The sequence below is a fragment of the Hemibagrus wyckioides genome, linkage group LG02 (assembly GCF_019097595.1).
Source record: "Hemibagrus wyckioides isolate EC202008001 linkage group LG02, SWU_Hwy_1.0, whole genome shotgun sequence".
In the NCBI taxonomy this organism is placed as follows: Eukaryota; Metazoa; Chordata; class Actinopteri; order Siluriformes; family Bagridae; genus Hemibagrus; species Hemibagrus wyckioides.
This window is the reverse complement of record NC_080711.1, coordinates 23,865,025-23,881,427: the sequence shown is the minus strand read 5'-3', so window position 1 is coordinate 23,881,427 and position 16,403 is coordinate 23,865,025. Positions and strand designations below refer to the sequence as shown.

The 16,403-nt window shown below is 39.1% G+C and overlaps 1 protein-coding gene across 1 annotated transcript; it reads left to right on the top strand.

Moving 5' to 3' along the window:
- The first annotated feature begins 1,496 nt into the window (after positions 1–1,496).
- On the top strand, positions 1,497–15,612 carry clcn7 (chloride channel 7). The gene is made up of 25 exons (XM_058374736.1): positions 1,497–1,733; positions 2,232–2,309; positions 4,093–4,158; positions 4,532–4,597; positions 4,684–4,816; positions 5,247–5,356; positions 6,655–6,735; positions 6,987–7,049; positions 7,369–7,452; positions 7,548–7,641; positions 7,959–8,023; positions 8,728–8,844; positions 9,814–9,868; positions 9,960–10,020; positions 10,115–10,256; positions 10,341–10,434; positions 11,154–11,329; positions 11,955–12,006; positions 12,119–12,246; positions 12,329–12,414; positions 12,973–13,105; positions 13,190–13,249; positions 13,671–13,847; positions 13,929–14,009; positions 14,316–15,612. The coding sequence occupies exons 1-25, from the start codon at positions 1,644–1,646 to the stop codon at positions 14,400–14,402; spliced, it is 2,379 nt and encodes a 792-aa protein (XP_058230719.1). The 5' UTR covers positions 1,497–1,643; the 3' UTR covers positions 14,403–15,612.
- Positions 15,613–16,403: the final 791 nt, after the last annotated feature.

Genomic DNA, 16,403 nt, shown 5'->3' with positions numbered 1-16,403 from the left:
TGTCCTTTCTTTGCATTTATCTTTCATTCAAAATGTGCTCCGGCATTTCAGTGTAAATATTTGGGTGTAGCTTCAGGTGTCTTGCAGAGAGACATGCTTAACCTCAATGCAAGACACCATAATCATCATCATCATCCTCATCATCATCAGTGAGTGTATTCATGTCAGTTTCTTCCCTGAAAGTCAGTGAGAGACTCAGAAATGCAGCTGATAGACACTCCTGTGACGGAGGCAGGATGAGCAGGTTTTCAACTAAACACACATTTATCCTATCATCTACACATTAGTTTTTTTTTCCATGACAGAGGTTGTGTCTTGTACCTAATAATGTACTCGGATTTTATTATGGAAAAAATGTCGCTATAGGAGGTTTTGTAGGAGTAACAATCTCCGCCAACTATAAATCACAGCCATGGGCGTGTCTCTGGGATCTGCATGTGACTGTCACACATTTATAGAACAAACTGATTGCCTTGACAGTGGTTATAAACAACTGCTGTAGGTTTAGGTGTTAGTAGATCACATGACCATTAAAAATATAGTATACACCATCTTCTTCTGGATGGCAATTTTTTTTTACCTATTTTATATTTTGACTTCAAATGTTTTAGATGCTTTAAAATGTTTAATTGCTGACCAGTTGACCTCAGAGGTGTGAATGCATTACATTTTACCCTTAAAGGCAACACCTTTAAATAATCTAATGAGTGTGTCCAGAGGAATGTCTCGCTGTCACTGTGACATTTTGAGAAGGATAAAGGCCTTGAATGACACTGCAGAGTACACAGAAGAAGAAATCTCGTCCGAGAGTGCTGAACTTCTACCTGTCTCAGCTGTCACGGCGCAGCTATACGTTACTCCACACCTCCAGCATCTCTACCTCTACATCGGCTCTGTAAATGGAGATGCGTTATCTAAAGCATGCACTCCATGCATGCAATGTCTTCAAGGTGTAAAGAATTTAAGATGTGTCCACCTGCTGACACCATTTCTGCTCCAAATGACGTATAAAGCATGATTATGATTGCATGATTTCTTATTTAGGGATCGGTTAGTGATCGTCCCAGCAAATTATCTTACAGCGCTAAAGGTTATGACACTCTGGATCACATTGTTAGAGGAAAATCATCAGCAATACAACGGTTCGGTTGCTGTTTAAACCCTAAAGCTGATTATTTTCCATTTTTAAGTGCTTTATTCCTCTTGTATGGCAGCAATTTACCAACAAATATTAAAACTTTTCCTGATATGAGTTTATGTTTAATGTTGTGGAAGGTTAGCAAAAAAAACTAGTTTCTGTTCTCACTTCGGTTACAGCAGGCTATAAACATATACTTTATATTTTTTTCTCTTCCCCTAAATACGAATGAGTGAACGAATGTGTGTGTGTGTGTGAATGACTGAATACGTTTTTGTTTGTATTCACAAAGAAACTACATTTCCCATGCGTCCTTCACTTTCACTTCCGTGTTTCTTCTTCTTCGTGGGCTGTCTCGCGCTCCGTCACGAGACCGCGGATGATTGTTAGTCATGGGGGACAGGTCCTTCTTGCTGCTGCTTCATCTTCTTCAGACTTAACAACTGGCTAATTTTAAAACCTTCAACAAAATTATAAAATTTTTCATGTTTTAAAAACAACAGACATGGCTAACAACATAGCGAAGAAGGTGTCGTGGTCTGGAGAGGGGACGCCGCTTCTGAACGGGGCTGAGGAGAGAAGATATAGCGGACAGGTTAGCAAACAAACACACACACACACACACACACACTCTCTCTCTCACACACACACACACACACACACACACATTTAGCTTTGTGACTGTCAGAGAGGTGATTAAATTAGCGTGAGGTTCAAACAGTGAGGTGTTTTTGTATGCAAATGATGGAGACAGGGATGCTAGATTCCTGCAGTTGACTAAAAAGTTATCTAGTTAACTAAGTTATCTAGGTAGGTAGGTGACCTGACTAGCATGCATTCGTGGCTTTGCTTTGGTCAGTCTGTATTTGAAGCTTTTAAACCATCTTCAATCGCAGCAATACTTTCGTTTTGTGAGGTTCCATTCTGTTTTGCAATCCTGGAATGGTACAGATACCTGCTTCCTATTTGCAGGCTGGATAAAAACACCACTTATTTTGCAGAAGTGACAGGGGTGTGAACTTGGGTCATTATGAGAAATCCTGAAATCATCTCTCTGTGTCTGGCATGATGCATGTTTTTGTTCCTTTCATAGCCATCTGGAGGCAGTATGTTTCACATAGGCAAGATGAGCACTGTGGATCTGGAGGAGGAATCCGTCACACCAGAAGAGGTAAATCTCACAAGTGCCCCAGAGTCAGCTGGTACCAGTTTATTATTAGTCAGAAGTATGTCTTATTACACTTAAATTAAAAAGCAAACACGATGAGCCAATCAGAATATGAATCTGGAGTGATTGACAGTTCAAACCCCATTTAAGCCCCCCCCCCACCACCACCACACACATTAGTAATGCTTTGGCTTGTGGTTGTTTTTTTTTTTTTTTGTAGCCAAAAATACGTCTTATTAAATACATGATGAGCCAATCGTCATATGAATCTGGAGTGATTGACAGTTCAACCCCCTTTTAAGTCCCGCCCCCTTCTGAATCGCACATTAGTAATACTTTGACTGGTCCTTTCTTTTGTCAAAAATTGATCTCACTACCCCTAATAAAAAAAAATACACAATGAGCCAATCATCATATGAATCTGGAGTGATCGACAGTTTAACTCTTTGACGTTAACCAACCCCCCATTTAAGCCCCGCCCTCTCCTGAATCACACCTGGTCGTCTAGACTCACGTTTTGTCACGTGTCTGTTTTTAAAAAAAACATTAACCTTAGAAAAGTTTCCATCAATAAAGTAGTAATGTTTTTCCCATTAGGTCCCTGGTGCTTACTGTATAACACACACTCCAGTTTTGAGTGGAGTGTCTCACACGTCATTGTTCCTCTTCGTGGTTTTTTTTTTGTTTTTTTTTTTTAGGGCCTGTTGTTGGACGCCAGTTAGAAAAAGTTTTGAGGATATTTTCGTCCTGTTTGTTCAGTTTAATGCTCTGTGGAAAGTATATGCTCCGCCCCCAGGGGTTTGTCTTTGCTCTATAGAGTCACAGCTCATTAGCGGTCAACAAGGCCATGTGTCTTCTTGCAGTCGTCCATGGATTTGAAAGAGGGCAGAGTTTGTGTGGTTTCTTGTCAGAGATGTTGTTGCTTCTGTCTTTTATACACCTCCAAAGCTTCTCCATCCTCAGTAGGAGTCAGTAATATTATTTCATCTACCATTCAGACAGACCTCACGGCTCTATGCCGACTCCAAACACACATGGTCACAGTTAAAGAAGGCAGTCATGGGTGTGAAGACTGTTTCAAAAGGAAATACGTCCATGTCTCAAATCAAATCAGAGCTCTTAATTCCTTTAACAAGCGGCTCGCCAAGAACGTCTTTGTGGAAAGGTTTCCGAACTGCGTTTTACTTCTAGGTCACAGTCCAAGCTGTAATCTGTGTTGAATAAACAGTCAGATGGGTCATAAAGAGGCTTTGTCGAAACTAAAGCCCTTTACTGACCGACTTCCACTCTGGAGGAACATCTGATTCAGCGTTCTAGTTTTAGAAATGGTTCCTTGACCACAATGAGACAGCCGCAGTGTGGGTTTGATTATTCAACTTTGGAATAATCGGGCAGTTTTTATAAAACGCGTTACACAGCACTCCTTATAAGAATATTGAATTTAAAATAAAGTTGTGTTTTTAAGTCAATAATTATTGGCACATTTCTTACAAATGATCAATAACACATTTACATTGAATACAGGGTGCCAGTATTTTTGCATCAGCTCTTTTACAGAACACAACTGTGCACACATCGAAGGTGTACCACATTAACATAACACTAAACATTCTTCCCATGTTTTTAAAATCGAGACATCATTCATGCTTTGGGAATTCCAAAATTATTGGCACCCATCATAAAAATGAGCACTGTGAAAGGATCCTAATAATCCCAGCTCTATTTGTACACACTGTCTGCTAATGGTTAATGAATAAAAAATATCTTTCCTTTTTTCCCCCGACAGGACCCCATGAGGCGCCGACCGAGTGAGATTCCACACAACGAGAAGCTTCTCTCGCTCAAATACGAGGTAATTCGCTTGAAACGCCTCGATCTCTCAAGGACAGAGGTCGGGTTTGAATAATCAGGAGCTTGCAGTATGAAGTGACTTTAATCAAGGAAGAAAAAAATCTTTGTCACATCCAATATAGAATAAAAACATGCTGTTTTAGGAAACCAATTACTAGGATATGATGTCATGAGGCAGAGTTATTGTTACTATCCAGAAATAGAATATTTTCCAATGTTTTATTCCTTTAAACCTCAGCAGTTTCCCAGCACTCGCTCTCCCTCACCATCAGCTCTTTCTTCGATCTCTTGAGGTCTAAAAGCTTTAAACTCTCATCTTTAAACAGTGCTGTGGTTATTATACTCGTGTTATTAACACCTGAGTTTTATTTCAGAGTCTGGACTACGACAACCTTGAGAACCAGTTGTTTCTGGAAGAGGAAAGGCGCATGAGTCCCATGGTCAGTGACAAACCAGCGCAACACACATGACCGATATTGCATTATTTCATATATCTATTAAGAATTCTTTTTGTGTGTGTGTTCAGAGCTTCAGATGTCTGGAGATATGTCGCTGGATCATTTGCGGGCTCATCGGCGTCCTGACGGGATCCATCGCTTTCTTCATCGACATTCTGGTGGAGAATCTGGCTGGATTGAAGTACGACGTGATCAAGGAGTGTATCCTCATTCATACCACATGCTTTGTGATTTAAAGCAGCAATATGTAACATTTTAACGACATGAGATAATAAATCAGTAGATAATGTTAGGTGAATTCTGGAGAGGAAGGCATGTGACATACGTCTTAAAAGGAAAGTCTACAAGGGTAACTCTTCATCTTTCTAGTATTTTTTTTAAATTAGTAAATTGATTGATATTTTATTTACTTGGATATGACATTTGTCATCAGTGCACTAATACAAAAATATTTCCTTGTGTGTTGCTTGCTGTAATAATAATAAACAACTAAGTGCTCTCTTAAAGTTACATACTGCTGCTCCAATCCTTGGTAAAAAAAAATGATTAGCTTATATTGTTTGTTTATTTATTTATTGACTCATTTATACATGATTCTGAATATTAATGAAGTCTTTAACTAAACAACCAGACATCGACAAATTCACAGAAGCCGGCGGTCTGTCCATCTCTCTGATCCTGTGGGCCGTCTTGAACTCGGCCTTCGTCATGCTCGGAGCCTTCATCGTCGCTTTCATTGAGGTTTGCGTTGAAATGTGATTCATGTGATTCGGCTTCCTCGGCGTTTCTCTGGAAAGATTCGTTTTTGTTTTTTTGTTGATCAGGTCAGCGTTGTGAAAGAAAGGATGAAATGTGGTTAATTGCATGTAAATGAATCAAACAGTACAGGTTAATGAAATATTTCACATTTTATTGATGGACTGTTTTTGAGTAATATCACATTAGGATTTATTATTAATTGACTGACCATTAACGTAACGCAATATAATTAAAGCGGCAATATGTAACCTTTTGATAACATGAGATAATAAATAATCAGTAGATCATGTTAGGAAATCAGACACGTTTTTAGGAAAGTCTAAAAGATTAACTCATTATATTTTTTTTAGGATTTTCTGAATTAGTTAATTGATTTGATATTTTATCTACTTGTATATGGCATTTGTCATTAATGTACTACTATTACAAAATAATTTCCTGTAAGTTGCTTGCAAAAGTACAACTGAGAGCTTTCTGAAAGTTACATATTGCCGCTCTAATGCTATAAAAAAATCCTAGGTAAAAAAAAAAAAAATGGTTAGCTAATCCACAACATTTTTTTTTAAGGATTTTTTAAATTAGTTGACTGATTGATATTTTATATTTTTGAAAAGCAATAATAAGCAAAGCAATAAGTACCTCTTTCTTTCCTTATTTCTTTCTTTCTTTCCTTCCTTCCTTTTTCCTTTTTACATTACACATTGCCAAACAGCATTCAGATTAGAGAAGTCCCTTTGTTTGTTTGTTTATTTGTTAGTTTTCGTACAGTGTTAAATGTGCTGCCTTGCAGCCCTCTATCTTTTCTGATCACTGAGCTTGAGTTTAAGTGCTGAAACATGCGGAACATGCTCTGAATGAAATCCCCCGTGAGAGCGTTTGAGTTCATGCTGCAGTCTCCTCGGTCTCCTGCTGTTCAATTCAAAGATTTGTTTGTTCTCATAATACACACGGCTACTAACCCTCTAGTCGGATTCAGAGGTTTATACAGCCTTGGGAAGCAGCGTGAAGAAGAATGGCCTTGTATACAGAGACGTTCAGTTTGTTTGGTTTAGTTCTTATCGTCTAACAAAAATGGTTTTAAATGACTTGTTCTATTGTTGAATTAAAGCTAAAGTGATCTCAGTGATATTTAAACATTCTTCGATAACTTCTACATCCACAATTAACCTTTATAACAGTTTATAATCCTCTTAAATCTAAAGTTTTTCTACTTTTTCATCCATTATTATATTTGTTTTTCATTGTGTGTGTGTGTGTGTGTGTGTGTGGTGTTATTTCAGCCCATCGCTGCAGGGAGCGGGATTCCACAGATCAAGTGTTACCTAAACGGAGTGAAGATCCCGCGAGTCGTCCGGCTCAAGGTGGTCACTTACCGTAATTACGGTTACGTCCAGAATTATCGGCACCCTCCATAGACGTGCAATTGCTAGCTTAAATCGATGGCATTTAAAACATGATATAGTGCAAAGAACGGTTTCGATCAAGTAAAATAAGATAAATGAGATAAAAAAGGAAGCGAAAAAGGCAATAGAGTTGAGTTTCAGATATTGTGTTGCATTGGTCTTTGAGTGAATTAAGTCAGTCATGTCTGTGTGTGTGTGTGTGTTTGCAGACTCTGGTGGTAAAAGTGTGGGGTGTGATCTTCTCAGTGGTTGGAGGCCTCGCTGTGGGAAAGGTGAGACAAAACTTATTGCATCACCTGCATTATTTATTTGTATTTTATAGAAAGTGTATAAACAAAAATATTGATGGAAATTGTTCTTATGCTGCCTAAATCGGTTCGTTTTCATCCAGCATTCTAATCAAAATATGATCCCAGGCCGTGACTCCTAGCTCAGTCTCATGATCCTGCTCACGAGTGGCACCGATGTCCTGCCAGCTGGACCGTGCCTTTTCACTTACCAGATTACAGACTGGAAAAATATCCACCAAGATTTGCATGGGAATTCCAGAGACGTTATTCTCCCTGTACTTATCTTTGTTTTTCCCATCAGGAAGGGCCGATGATCCACTCGGGAGCCGTCGTGGCAGCCGGGGTGTCCCAGGGCCGGAGCACGTCTCTCAAAAAAGACTTCAAGGTAAAACATGATGCAAGAAATATCCGAATATCAGGTTTAACATTCAGACTTCGGCCATATTGCTTGTGATGTCATGATTATTTGATTGTTTACAGATCTTCGAGTATTTCCGTAGGGACACAGAGAAAAGGGATTTTGTCTCAGCCGGAGCCGCTGCTGGAGTTTCTGCAGCGTTTGGAGCTCCTGTTGGTGAGACGCCTTCACGCACAAATCCGTTTATTTGTAAATGTAAATCGGCCGTATCGTGAACTTTCAGTCATTTACGGCTGATTGCTATATTTTTTTTAACTCGCAAGAAAATCAGACAGAATTTTACTTGCGCTTCAGTACACTGCATTAATTTTAGATGTATTAGGTTGATATTCACTTTGTCCTCTATGATATCTGACTGTTTTCCTCTCAGTTGGATGAGAAAGAATCCTTCAGATATGATGCAGCATCAGCAACATGAAATGTGTAATCCCTAAATCTCTGCTTCAGACGTTTTATCCTGCTCTTTCCTACAGGTGGAGTTCTGTTCAGTTTAGAAGAAGGGGCATCTTTTTGGAATCAGATGCTCACCTGGAGGATTGTGAGTGATGTGCTGATGTACTGCGTTTATAATCTCAATACAGACATACTTATAATCTCAATAGATAGATAGATAGATAGATAGATAGATAGATAGATAGATAGATAGATAGATAGATACTGCATTTATAATCTCAATAAATAGATAGATAGATAGATAGATAGATAGATAGATAGATAGATAGATTGATTTAAAAAAAAAATACCAGCCCAAAATGCATACTGTGATAACTAATACAATAACTAACCCAGAACAAGTGGGTTAGTGCAAAGGGCACTATTTATACACACACACTGCGTTAGATACCTGTATGCGTTTTTTATTTAATTATAAAACATGACATCAGAATTTTATAGCAGGATAATAGCAAATAAGCACGCTTACCTTTTTATAGGGACTTAATGCAGAGAATCTTGGCAGAACTGATGAGAACGTCTCTTGAAATATTATAATTGGGTCATTCTCCAATTCTTTTCAGTTGGACTTTCTATATTTACCCCACTTTGGTATGATATGTAATGATAAAAACAATTACATCTTTGCTAATAACTTTTTGATATTGGCTTAATGAGTAAAAAAATCAGCCCAAATTTTATAAACCTCGCCCAATGCATTTTTTCCTGGTTAGATGTGACCAAATGTTGGCAGTGGGGATATTTTCAGATTCTTAATTTCCTTTTTTTTTTTTTTTTTTTTTTAACTAGTTCTTTGCATCGATGATCTCCACCTTCACACTGAACAACTTCCTGAGTTTCTACAAGCAGAAACCCGGCGAGCTCTCCAGCCCTGGTCTCATCAACTTTGGCACGTTTGACTCTGAAGTAAGTTCTCCAACAACTTGAAAATGAAATGAAATGAAACAGCCTTTATTTGTCACATATACATTACAGCACAGTGAAATTCTTTCTTCGCATATCCCATCCTTGGAGGTTGGGGTCAGAGCGCAGGGTCAGCCATGATACGGCACCCCTGGAGCAGAGAGGGTTAAGAGCCTTGCTCAAGGGCCCAACAGTGGCAACTTGGCGGTGCTGGGGCTTGAACCCCTGATCTTCCGGTCAACAACCCAGAGCCTTAACCACTTGAGCCACCACTGCCCTAACTTAAATAACTTCTACTCTAAAAACCAACAAACAAGTCATATATCGCTCATATATATATATATATATATATATATATATATATATATATATATATATATATATATATATATAAAGCTCAAATAACTAGCAACTATAGCAACTCAAATAGCTCTAGCAACTCTAACTCAACTCTAATAACTAGCAAGTCAAATAACTCTAACTTTATCAAACAGCTTAAATAACTAACAACTCAAATAGTTTCAATAACTTTTTAAAAAAAATCAACTCCAATAACTTTTACCACCTAAACCTTTATAATTATATTTTGAATAAACAGTATTAAGTCAGATAACTTGTTACAACTCTACTAACTCACATAACTGACAATTCTAATCATTCATTTAACTCTAGTAACTCTACTCTTACATCTCAGATAACTCTAATAACTCAAAAACTCTATCTATCTATCTATCTATCTATCTATCTATCTATCTATCTATCTATCTATCGATCGATCGATCTATCACTTTTTTTTTTTTGTACCCAATGTTTTCTGTACCATAAATGGAGCTGATTCTCACCTAACGTACCTAACAAGCGAGGTTTAGGAGAAACCAGTTTAGGAGAAAATTGTGAAACAGTGCCAGCGATCAGTATTATTTTGTATTATTAATAATTTGTAAAGGTAATAATTTTGTAAATTTTTTGCAGCATGTGCAGTACAGTCTCTACGAGTTTCCTCTCTTCATATGCATGGGAGCCATTGGTAAGCTAAAACGATCCTAATGTCTATTTCATAACACAGTTATTAATGAAAAAGTATAAACACTGACCGGTTCTCCACCTTCTCTCCTCAGGTGGCATACTGGGAGCAGTGTTCAACACCCTCAATTACTGGTTGACAATTTTCCGAATCAGGTAAAGCCTCAGGTAAAGGCGTCGCAAGCTTAGAGACGTCCAAATTCATTCAGAATGTTCACTTAAGAGGCGTAACTGTAACACCGTTTCTCAGGTACGTGCACCGGCGCTGCCTGCAGGTGATGGAGGCCATGCTGGTGGCTGCTGTTACGGCCACCGTGTCCTTCGCCATGATTTATTTCTCCACCGACTGCCAGCCTCTGAAGAAGGGGTCACCGGAGGAATACCCTCTACAGGTGGGGAAATACTGTTTGTGTGATTTTAATGGTGATGTCAGACTAGGAGTTTTAGTGGAAAACTGAACTGTGTTTGTTTTGTAGCTCTTCTGTGCTGATGGAGAATATAATGCAATGGCGACAGCATTCTTCAACACACCTGAGAAGAGTGTGAGGAGTCTGTTTCATAGTCCACCAGGTGAGTGAGTGTGTGTGAGAGAGAGAGAGTGAGTGTGTGTGTGTGTGTGTGTGTGTGTGAGAGAGAGAGAGAGCGTGAGGGAAAGAGGGAGAGAGAGAGAGTGAGGGAAAGAGAGAGAGAGAGAGAGAGAGAGAGTGCTCCTAGTGTAATGGTTTTAATTGCAGCTAGTTACTGAGGAACCACAAACATCTCTGCCCTGTAAACCAGTTCAATTCAGTTTTATTTGTGTAGCATTGTGTGTAGCAAGCCAGTGGTGAGACAACACAAGAAAGAAAACCAGACTCAACTTTGAATTATAAACAGTGGTCATTCTGTAACTGTGTGGTCAGAAGTGCGATGGTGTAACCAGGAACTTTGTTTGAGTAACTGTTGAACATCAGCTGCAGAGATCTGCATTTGTGAATTCAGGTTAAAGCTTTGACACTGGAGACTCCTTCTATAGCTGTTAAATTAAACACATCCTTACAGAAAACCTCCTGTGAATGAACTGTTGCCATGGAAACAGTAATGTTTTTCCATAAAGAGCCAGCATGTTAGTATAAACCTGTGATTTGCAGCTTTTACAGAAAACTCCTCAACACCTTCTGACCAGTCAGTTGGCTTGTTTTTTGTTTTTTTTTGTTTTTTTAAAGCATGTGATGTCTGTCCAGGTTTATTGATGTTAGGATAATTCTGTTTCTCGGTCACTAATTTGTGTTTTTTTTTTCTCTTCCTAACAGGCACATATAACCCACAGACTCTGGGATTATTCACCCTGACATATTTCTTACTGGCGTGCTGGACATACGGCCTGACCGTGTCGGCAGGGGTCTTCATCCCGTCCCTGCTGATTGGGGCAGCTTGGGGGCGACTTTTTGGAATCCTGCTCCCCATTATTTTCTCCACTAAAAATTCAGTGAGTTAAAGCACTACATAAGGACCCACTTCATAAACCATTGTCCAAACAGAACCCACATTAATGCATCCAAGCACTGACCTTTTATATCATAAAATAGAATCTGTCTGTCTGTCTATTTATCTGTCTGACTTTTAAGGATGTGGAAATGTTCATCTTATACAGTCTGGTTTATCATATATAACATTCTACAAGAACAAAAAATCAATTCTATTTTGTTGAATAGCCTTTTGGTTGAAATAAAAAGAAAACAGGAATAAGAAATAACCTGTAATCACCTTAGCTGGCTAGAGCGGAGAGTTTGATGTGTACTGATGCACAATGAATTGTTGTTGAGAAAGTGTTGATGAGTTTTCTTTCACTGCAGCTCCGGCAGTAGTGCAGCTGCAGATTTATATGAATGTGATTTCTATAGAAACAGCTGAGTCACAGGGTGTAGGACATTTCTGACATATCGCTGTGGTGTAAGAGGAATGAAAGTATTGTGCCATTAAATGTTTTCGTTTTGGTCAATTAACTACTCAAATTTATCTCCGTTCTGTGTTTTTAATCATGTTTAATGACTGCACTGTAAGATCAGCTGAGACTTGTTGAATGATTGTGATCTTTTTTTTTTTTTTTTAAGGTATGGGCAGATCCGGGAAAGTACGCCCTAATGGGAGCCGCAGCCCAGCTCGGTGAGTCAGAGATGTTTCAGTGACATGTCTGACATTCATGAAGTTTCCTTGTGCCATCATACTGCCTTACAGTATCATATGAGTGTATAAAATTAACACTTTTTATTTGCAGGAGGCATCGTCAGAATGACCCTGAGCCTCACGGTCATATTGGTGGAAGCTACTGGAAGCGTGACCTACGGCCTGCCCATCATGCTGGTGCTGATGACCGCTAAGATCGTGGGGGATTATTTTATCGAAGTGCGTATTGTTTGTATCTCCTTCACGCACTTGTAGTCCAGATGTACAGATATGCATATTGTTGTGGTTTGATCATTTACAGGGCCTCTATGATGTCCACATTAAACTGCAGAGTGTTCCTTTCCTCCACTGGGAAGCCCCTGCTACGTCTCACTGGCTGACTGCCAGGTAGGGGACATTCTCAGCCTCACTAAACCGGACTGTTTTGACGATCAGTTCAAGAAAAACAAGCTTGCTTTTTATATCCTTCTGTAATCCAGAGTGCTGTGTGCTGACATCAGGCCACATGATGCCAGGTCCTCCTGGTTATACTTATACCAGTTCATTTACTTTACATTGGACGAGACGCATTCCGTAGGTGTTATCTCTGTGTTGAGGGAAATTTCTTTTTATTATTGCTTTTGTATTAAGTAATATGTTGTGTTTCCTGTCTGTAAATGTTCTGTTTAAAAAGCATTTAGTTTTTTATACACGTCAAGCATTTAGTGCACCCTACACATCGCTGTTCTTTACACCAGTATTCACAAAACATGAGTATTCCAAATAATTGAGTACTCCGAGCATGTCGGAATTTTTACACGTCACTGTTCCCTGCACATCAGTGTTCTCACGTATTCAGAACACAAACTTTAGTGTCCTGTAATCTTCATCCTACTGTCAAAATGATGACCCTAAGACACAAACAATAAACAAGACCGATGATGTTTTCGTGTTCTTTTCCGATAGAGAAGTCATGAGCTCTCCAGTCACATGCTTCAACAGAGTGGAGAAGGTGGGCACCATAGTGGACGTCCTCAGCGCCACGTCCACCAATCACAACGGTTTCCCAGTAATCATGCAGGCTAGCTCCAGTGACGAGGTATGTACTGTTTCCTGTGGGCTGGAGATGGCACACATCTGGAGCTGGATTGATGTGAGGTTTTTTTTCTGTTTGTTTGTACAGCCTGGGAAACTCTGTGGCCTCATCCTCCGCTCTCAGCTCATCGTCCTGCTCAAACACAAGGTGGACGCTTCACGCTTCAACACACTCGCATGACATTTTGGTGTATATAATCTCAATAAAATCTTAACTATAATTAATCTATTAATATAAACCTGTGGCTTGAAGCTGCATTACTGTCAGTGCTGCTGTTCTAGAAAATTATTTAACAGCTTCTGACCAATCAGAATCCAGATTACAGCAGCGCTACGGGATAAATGGAGCACTCGTGCTAAAAAATAGGCTCCTAATAAATTCATTTGAGGTTTGTGTATTGCGAAACTCTTGTGACCCTCCATCCCTCTGATTTCTGGGTGTGTGGATTTTGAGAACATTTGAAAACATTTTGGTTTGTTATATAAAGGATTGAAGGAGGTGTGGCACTATTTAGTAATACAAAAGTCATAAAAATGACCCGTGCGTGTGTGTGTGTGTGTGTGTGTAGGTGTTTGTAGAGAGGGTGCGCTCTCGACTTTGTAGACGCAGACTGCAGCTAAAAGACTTCCGGGATGCGTACCCCCGTTTCCCCCCCATCCAGTCCATCCACGTCTCCCAGGATGAGAGAGAGTGCATGATGGACCTGACGGAGTTTATGAACCCCACCCCCTACACCGTACCTGAGGTCTGCTCTCTCTCACCCTGCTCTCACTATCATCAGTTCCGTCTTAAATAACATCACGCTAACTATTTCAATCTTCTGCAGGAAACATCCCTCCCTCGTGTGTTTAAGTTATTCCGGGCCTTGGGGCTCAGGCACTTGGTGGTGGTTGATGATCAGAACAGGGTAAGGAACGAGCACGCTGGTTTAGAGAAGTGATGTGTTGAAATGTTTTTCATAATCTGTTTAGTGTTGTTCACATTATCTTGAGCAAGTTGACGCGATTTGCTTCCGCAGTAATTCGAATTATTAATCGAGTTAAAAGTATGAAAATGATGGCACCCTTTTGTATAAAGACTGAATCTTTTGTAGACATAAAGGTGAGTAGCATTACATCATTATTTTTCATTCTGTATAACAAACCAAAGGACCACAATTTATCATTTCATCTTATTTATTTATTTAACTATGTGTTGTGTATTTGTGTTAAAGGTCATGGGGCTAGTGACCAGGAAAGATCTGGCACGTTACCACCTGGGCAAACACGGCCTGGAGGAGCTGGACCTGGCTCATCCATGATCTTCACCTTCTCTCTGGTGGTCCTGGTGGAAAAGCAGCTCCGTAACATCACTGCCCGAGTCCTCAACAGTCGCAAAACTCCAGAAAACAAGAAGTCTCTTCCGGACTTGGAACATTCTCTCTCTGATGTGACAAGCCGAGCAAAATCATGACGCATTTCAGTATTTGATGAATCAGATGGCCATGTTGTCACGTCTGCTCGGTGTATCTCCTCTTTCACGTCATCGAGTGCTCAAACTAAGGGCTCAGGTTGAATTGTGAAATAATTTTTTTTTTGCCTGTACGTTTACCGGAATAGCACACACGTTTACTTCGAGTTTAGTCATGTCTTTATTTATTGCCTTCTTTTTTTGCTAAAATCTTGTACGTCCCAGACAGCAGGCTACCATCCCATACAGGATGTTCAATTGTTTTTATACAGAAATATATTTCAAAATGGTGGTAGTGTGCTGTTAAAGGGGCATGGCCATGTTGTGTGTTTTATGTTCTTCCTTAATTTCACCGTGCCTTCGAGGTTTGACACATACCGTTAACCGGATCTTCGTTAAAGGTTCGGATTCAGGTGGATCTCAAATGGCCTTAAGATTTATTCGATGTCAAATCTGTGGATCTAGTGACCGAGTGTCGTATCATAATAGCTTCCTGTTCGTTGGAAAGTGTCACGTGTCAGAGAATTATATTCCTTTCAATCCACTCCAGACACATTATGCTGTTCTTCAGTAAGGTTTATTAGGAATCCACGTTCATTAAGTTATTTTGCACATAAAGGTTCCAGGCTTCGATGTTTTTAAATGTTTTTGAACTTTTGCACTAAAATAAAATAAATCAAGACGAATAGGTGAATCCGCATCTTTTAATGAAAAGTTTGAAACCTTTAAAATATACATTATTATTATTATTATTATTATTATTATTATTATTATTATTATTATTATGGGAGCAGCATTGCATCCTTTTCCATTCTGTATAACAAACCAAAGGACCATTAACCCAATTTTTCATGTTTAATGCTGATGGTTTGAACATAGTAGCATTTCTTTGGTTTATTGAAATGTTTTTACAGTGTGTAAATATATATGTGGACTAATAAACGTTAATCAGTTGTGTAATTTCACGCTGTTCCTCATTAATAAGTGGCACTAAATAATTAACCCTTATACCAGTCATGGTCTAGATTCTCTCAGCAGATGCCCTTCACAGGTTTCTATCAATGCACTGGCTTTAATACCTTCTCGTTTCTATAGCGACCGCTCCTTCATAGGTGATTAAAAAGTTTTCTGGAAGGAGTCTCCAGTGTCAGTGTTGAGGTGAAGCTGTAACGTCTGTAGCGTGTTGTCCAGATTCTCATCTCTCTTATTAACTTTTAGAAAGAGGAGGAAATGAAATGATGCTGGTGAAGAAAAGTACGATTGAAAAGCCTGATCTGTGATTCTTTTAAAAAATAAAGAGCAATAATTGATGTATAAGGGGAATAAAACACTGGTGGTGATGCTACCACTGCATCATCATCATCATCATAGCATCTTCTTGGTTGTTTTTCTGTAACAGCATGAAAATGAGTGTTTCATTTCTTACATAATGTCTTGACATTAGGGATTTGGACCTTCATCATCATTCAGGAGGCTAAAAATGGACTGACCCACTTTACTGACCCACAATTTTTTTTTGTTATAATACAGAGAAGAGAATGAGTCTGACCTCAAAACTTGCCTTACACACACAGAGAGAGAGAGAGAAACACACGACAAAACTGGACTTTATAAAGTCTAATAATTTGATTTTTTTCCCCCACAGAAACGTGTTAATAGGAATAAAAATAGCTCACGCGCCGCGCACACTCTGTAACCATGCTAATGCTAACAGCGCTTATGCCTGATGCTAACGAACTAGCATGATCTATTTACATTTATTAACAAATATTAGATATGTTTTTGCGTGTGTTCTGAGTTGAAATATCAGTCTATATCTACAGGCAACTCTTCTAAGGAGGATGTTTGCACT

Bases quoted from the DNA above. Each gene is read 5' to 3' on its own strand.
- clcn7 (XM_058374736.1), top strand. From the start codon at position 1,644: ATGGCTAACAACATAGCGAAGAAGGTGTCGTGGTCTGGAGAGGGGACG. The intron at 10,435-11,153 runs GTGAGTGAGTGT...TCTTCCTAACAG, and splicing joins TCTGTTTCATAGTCCACCAG to GCACATATAACCCACAGACT. The intron at 13,250-13,670 runs GTGGACGCTTCA...GTGTGTGTGTAG, and splicing joins TCGTCCTGCTCAAACACAAG to GTGTTTGTAGAGAGGGTGCG.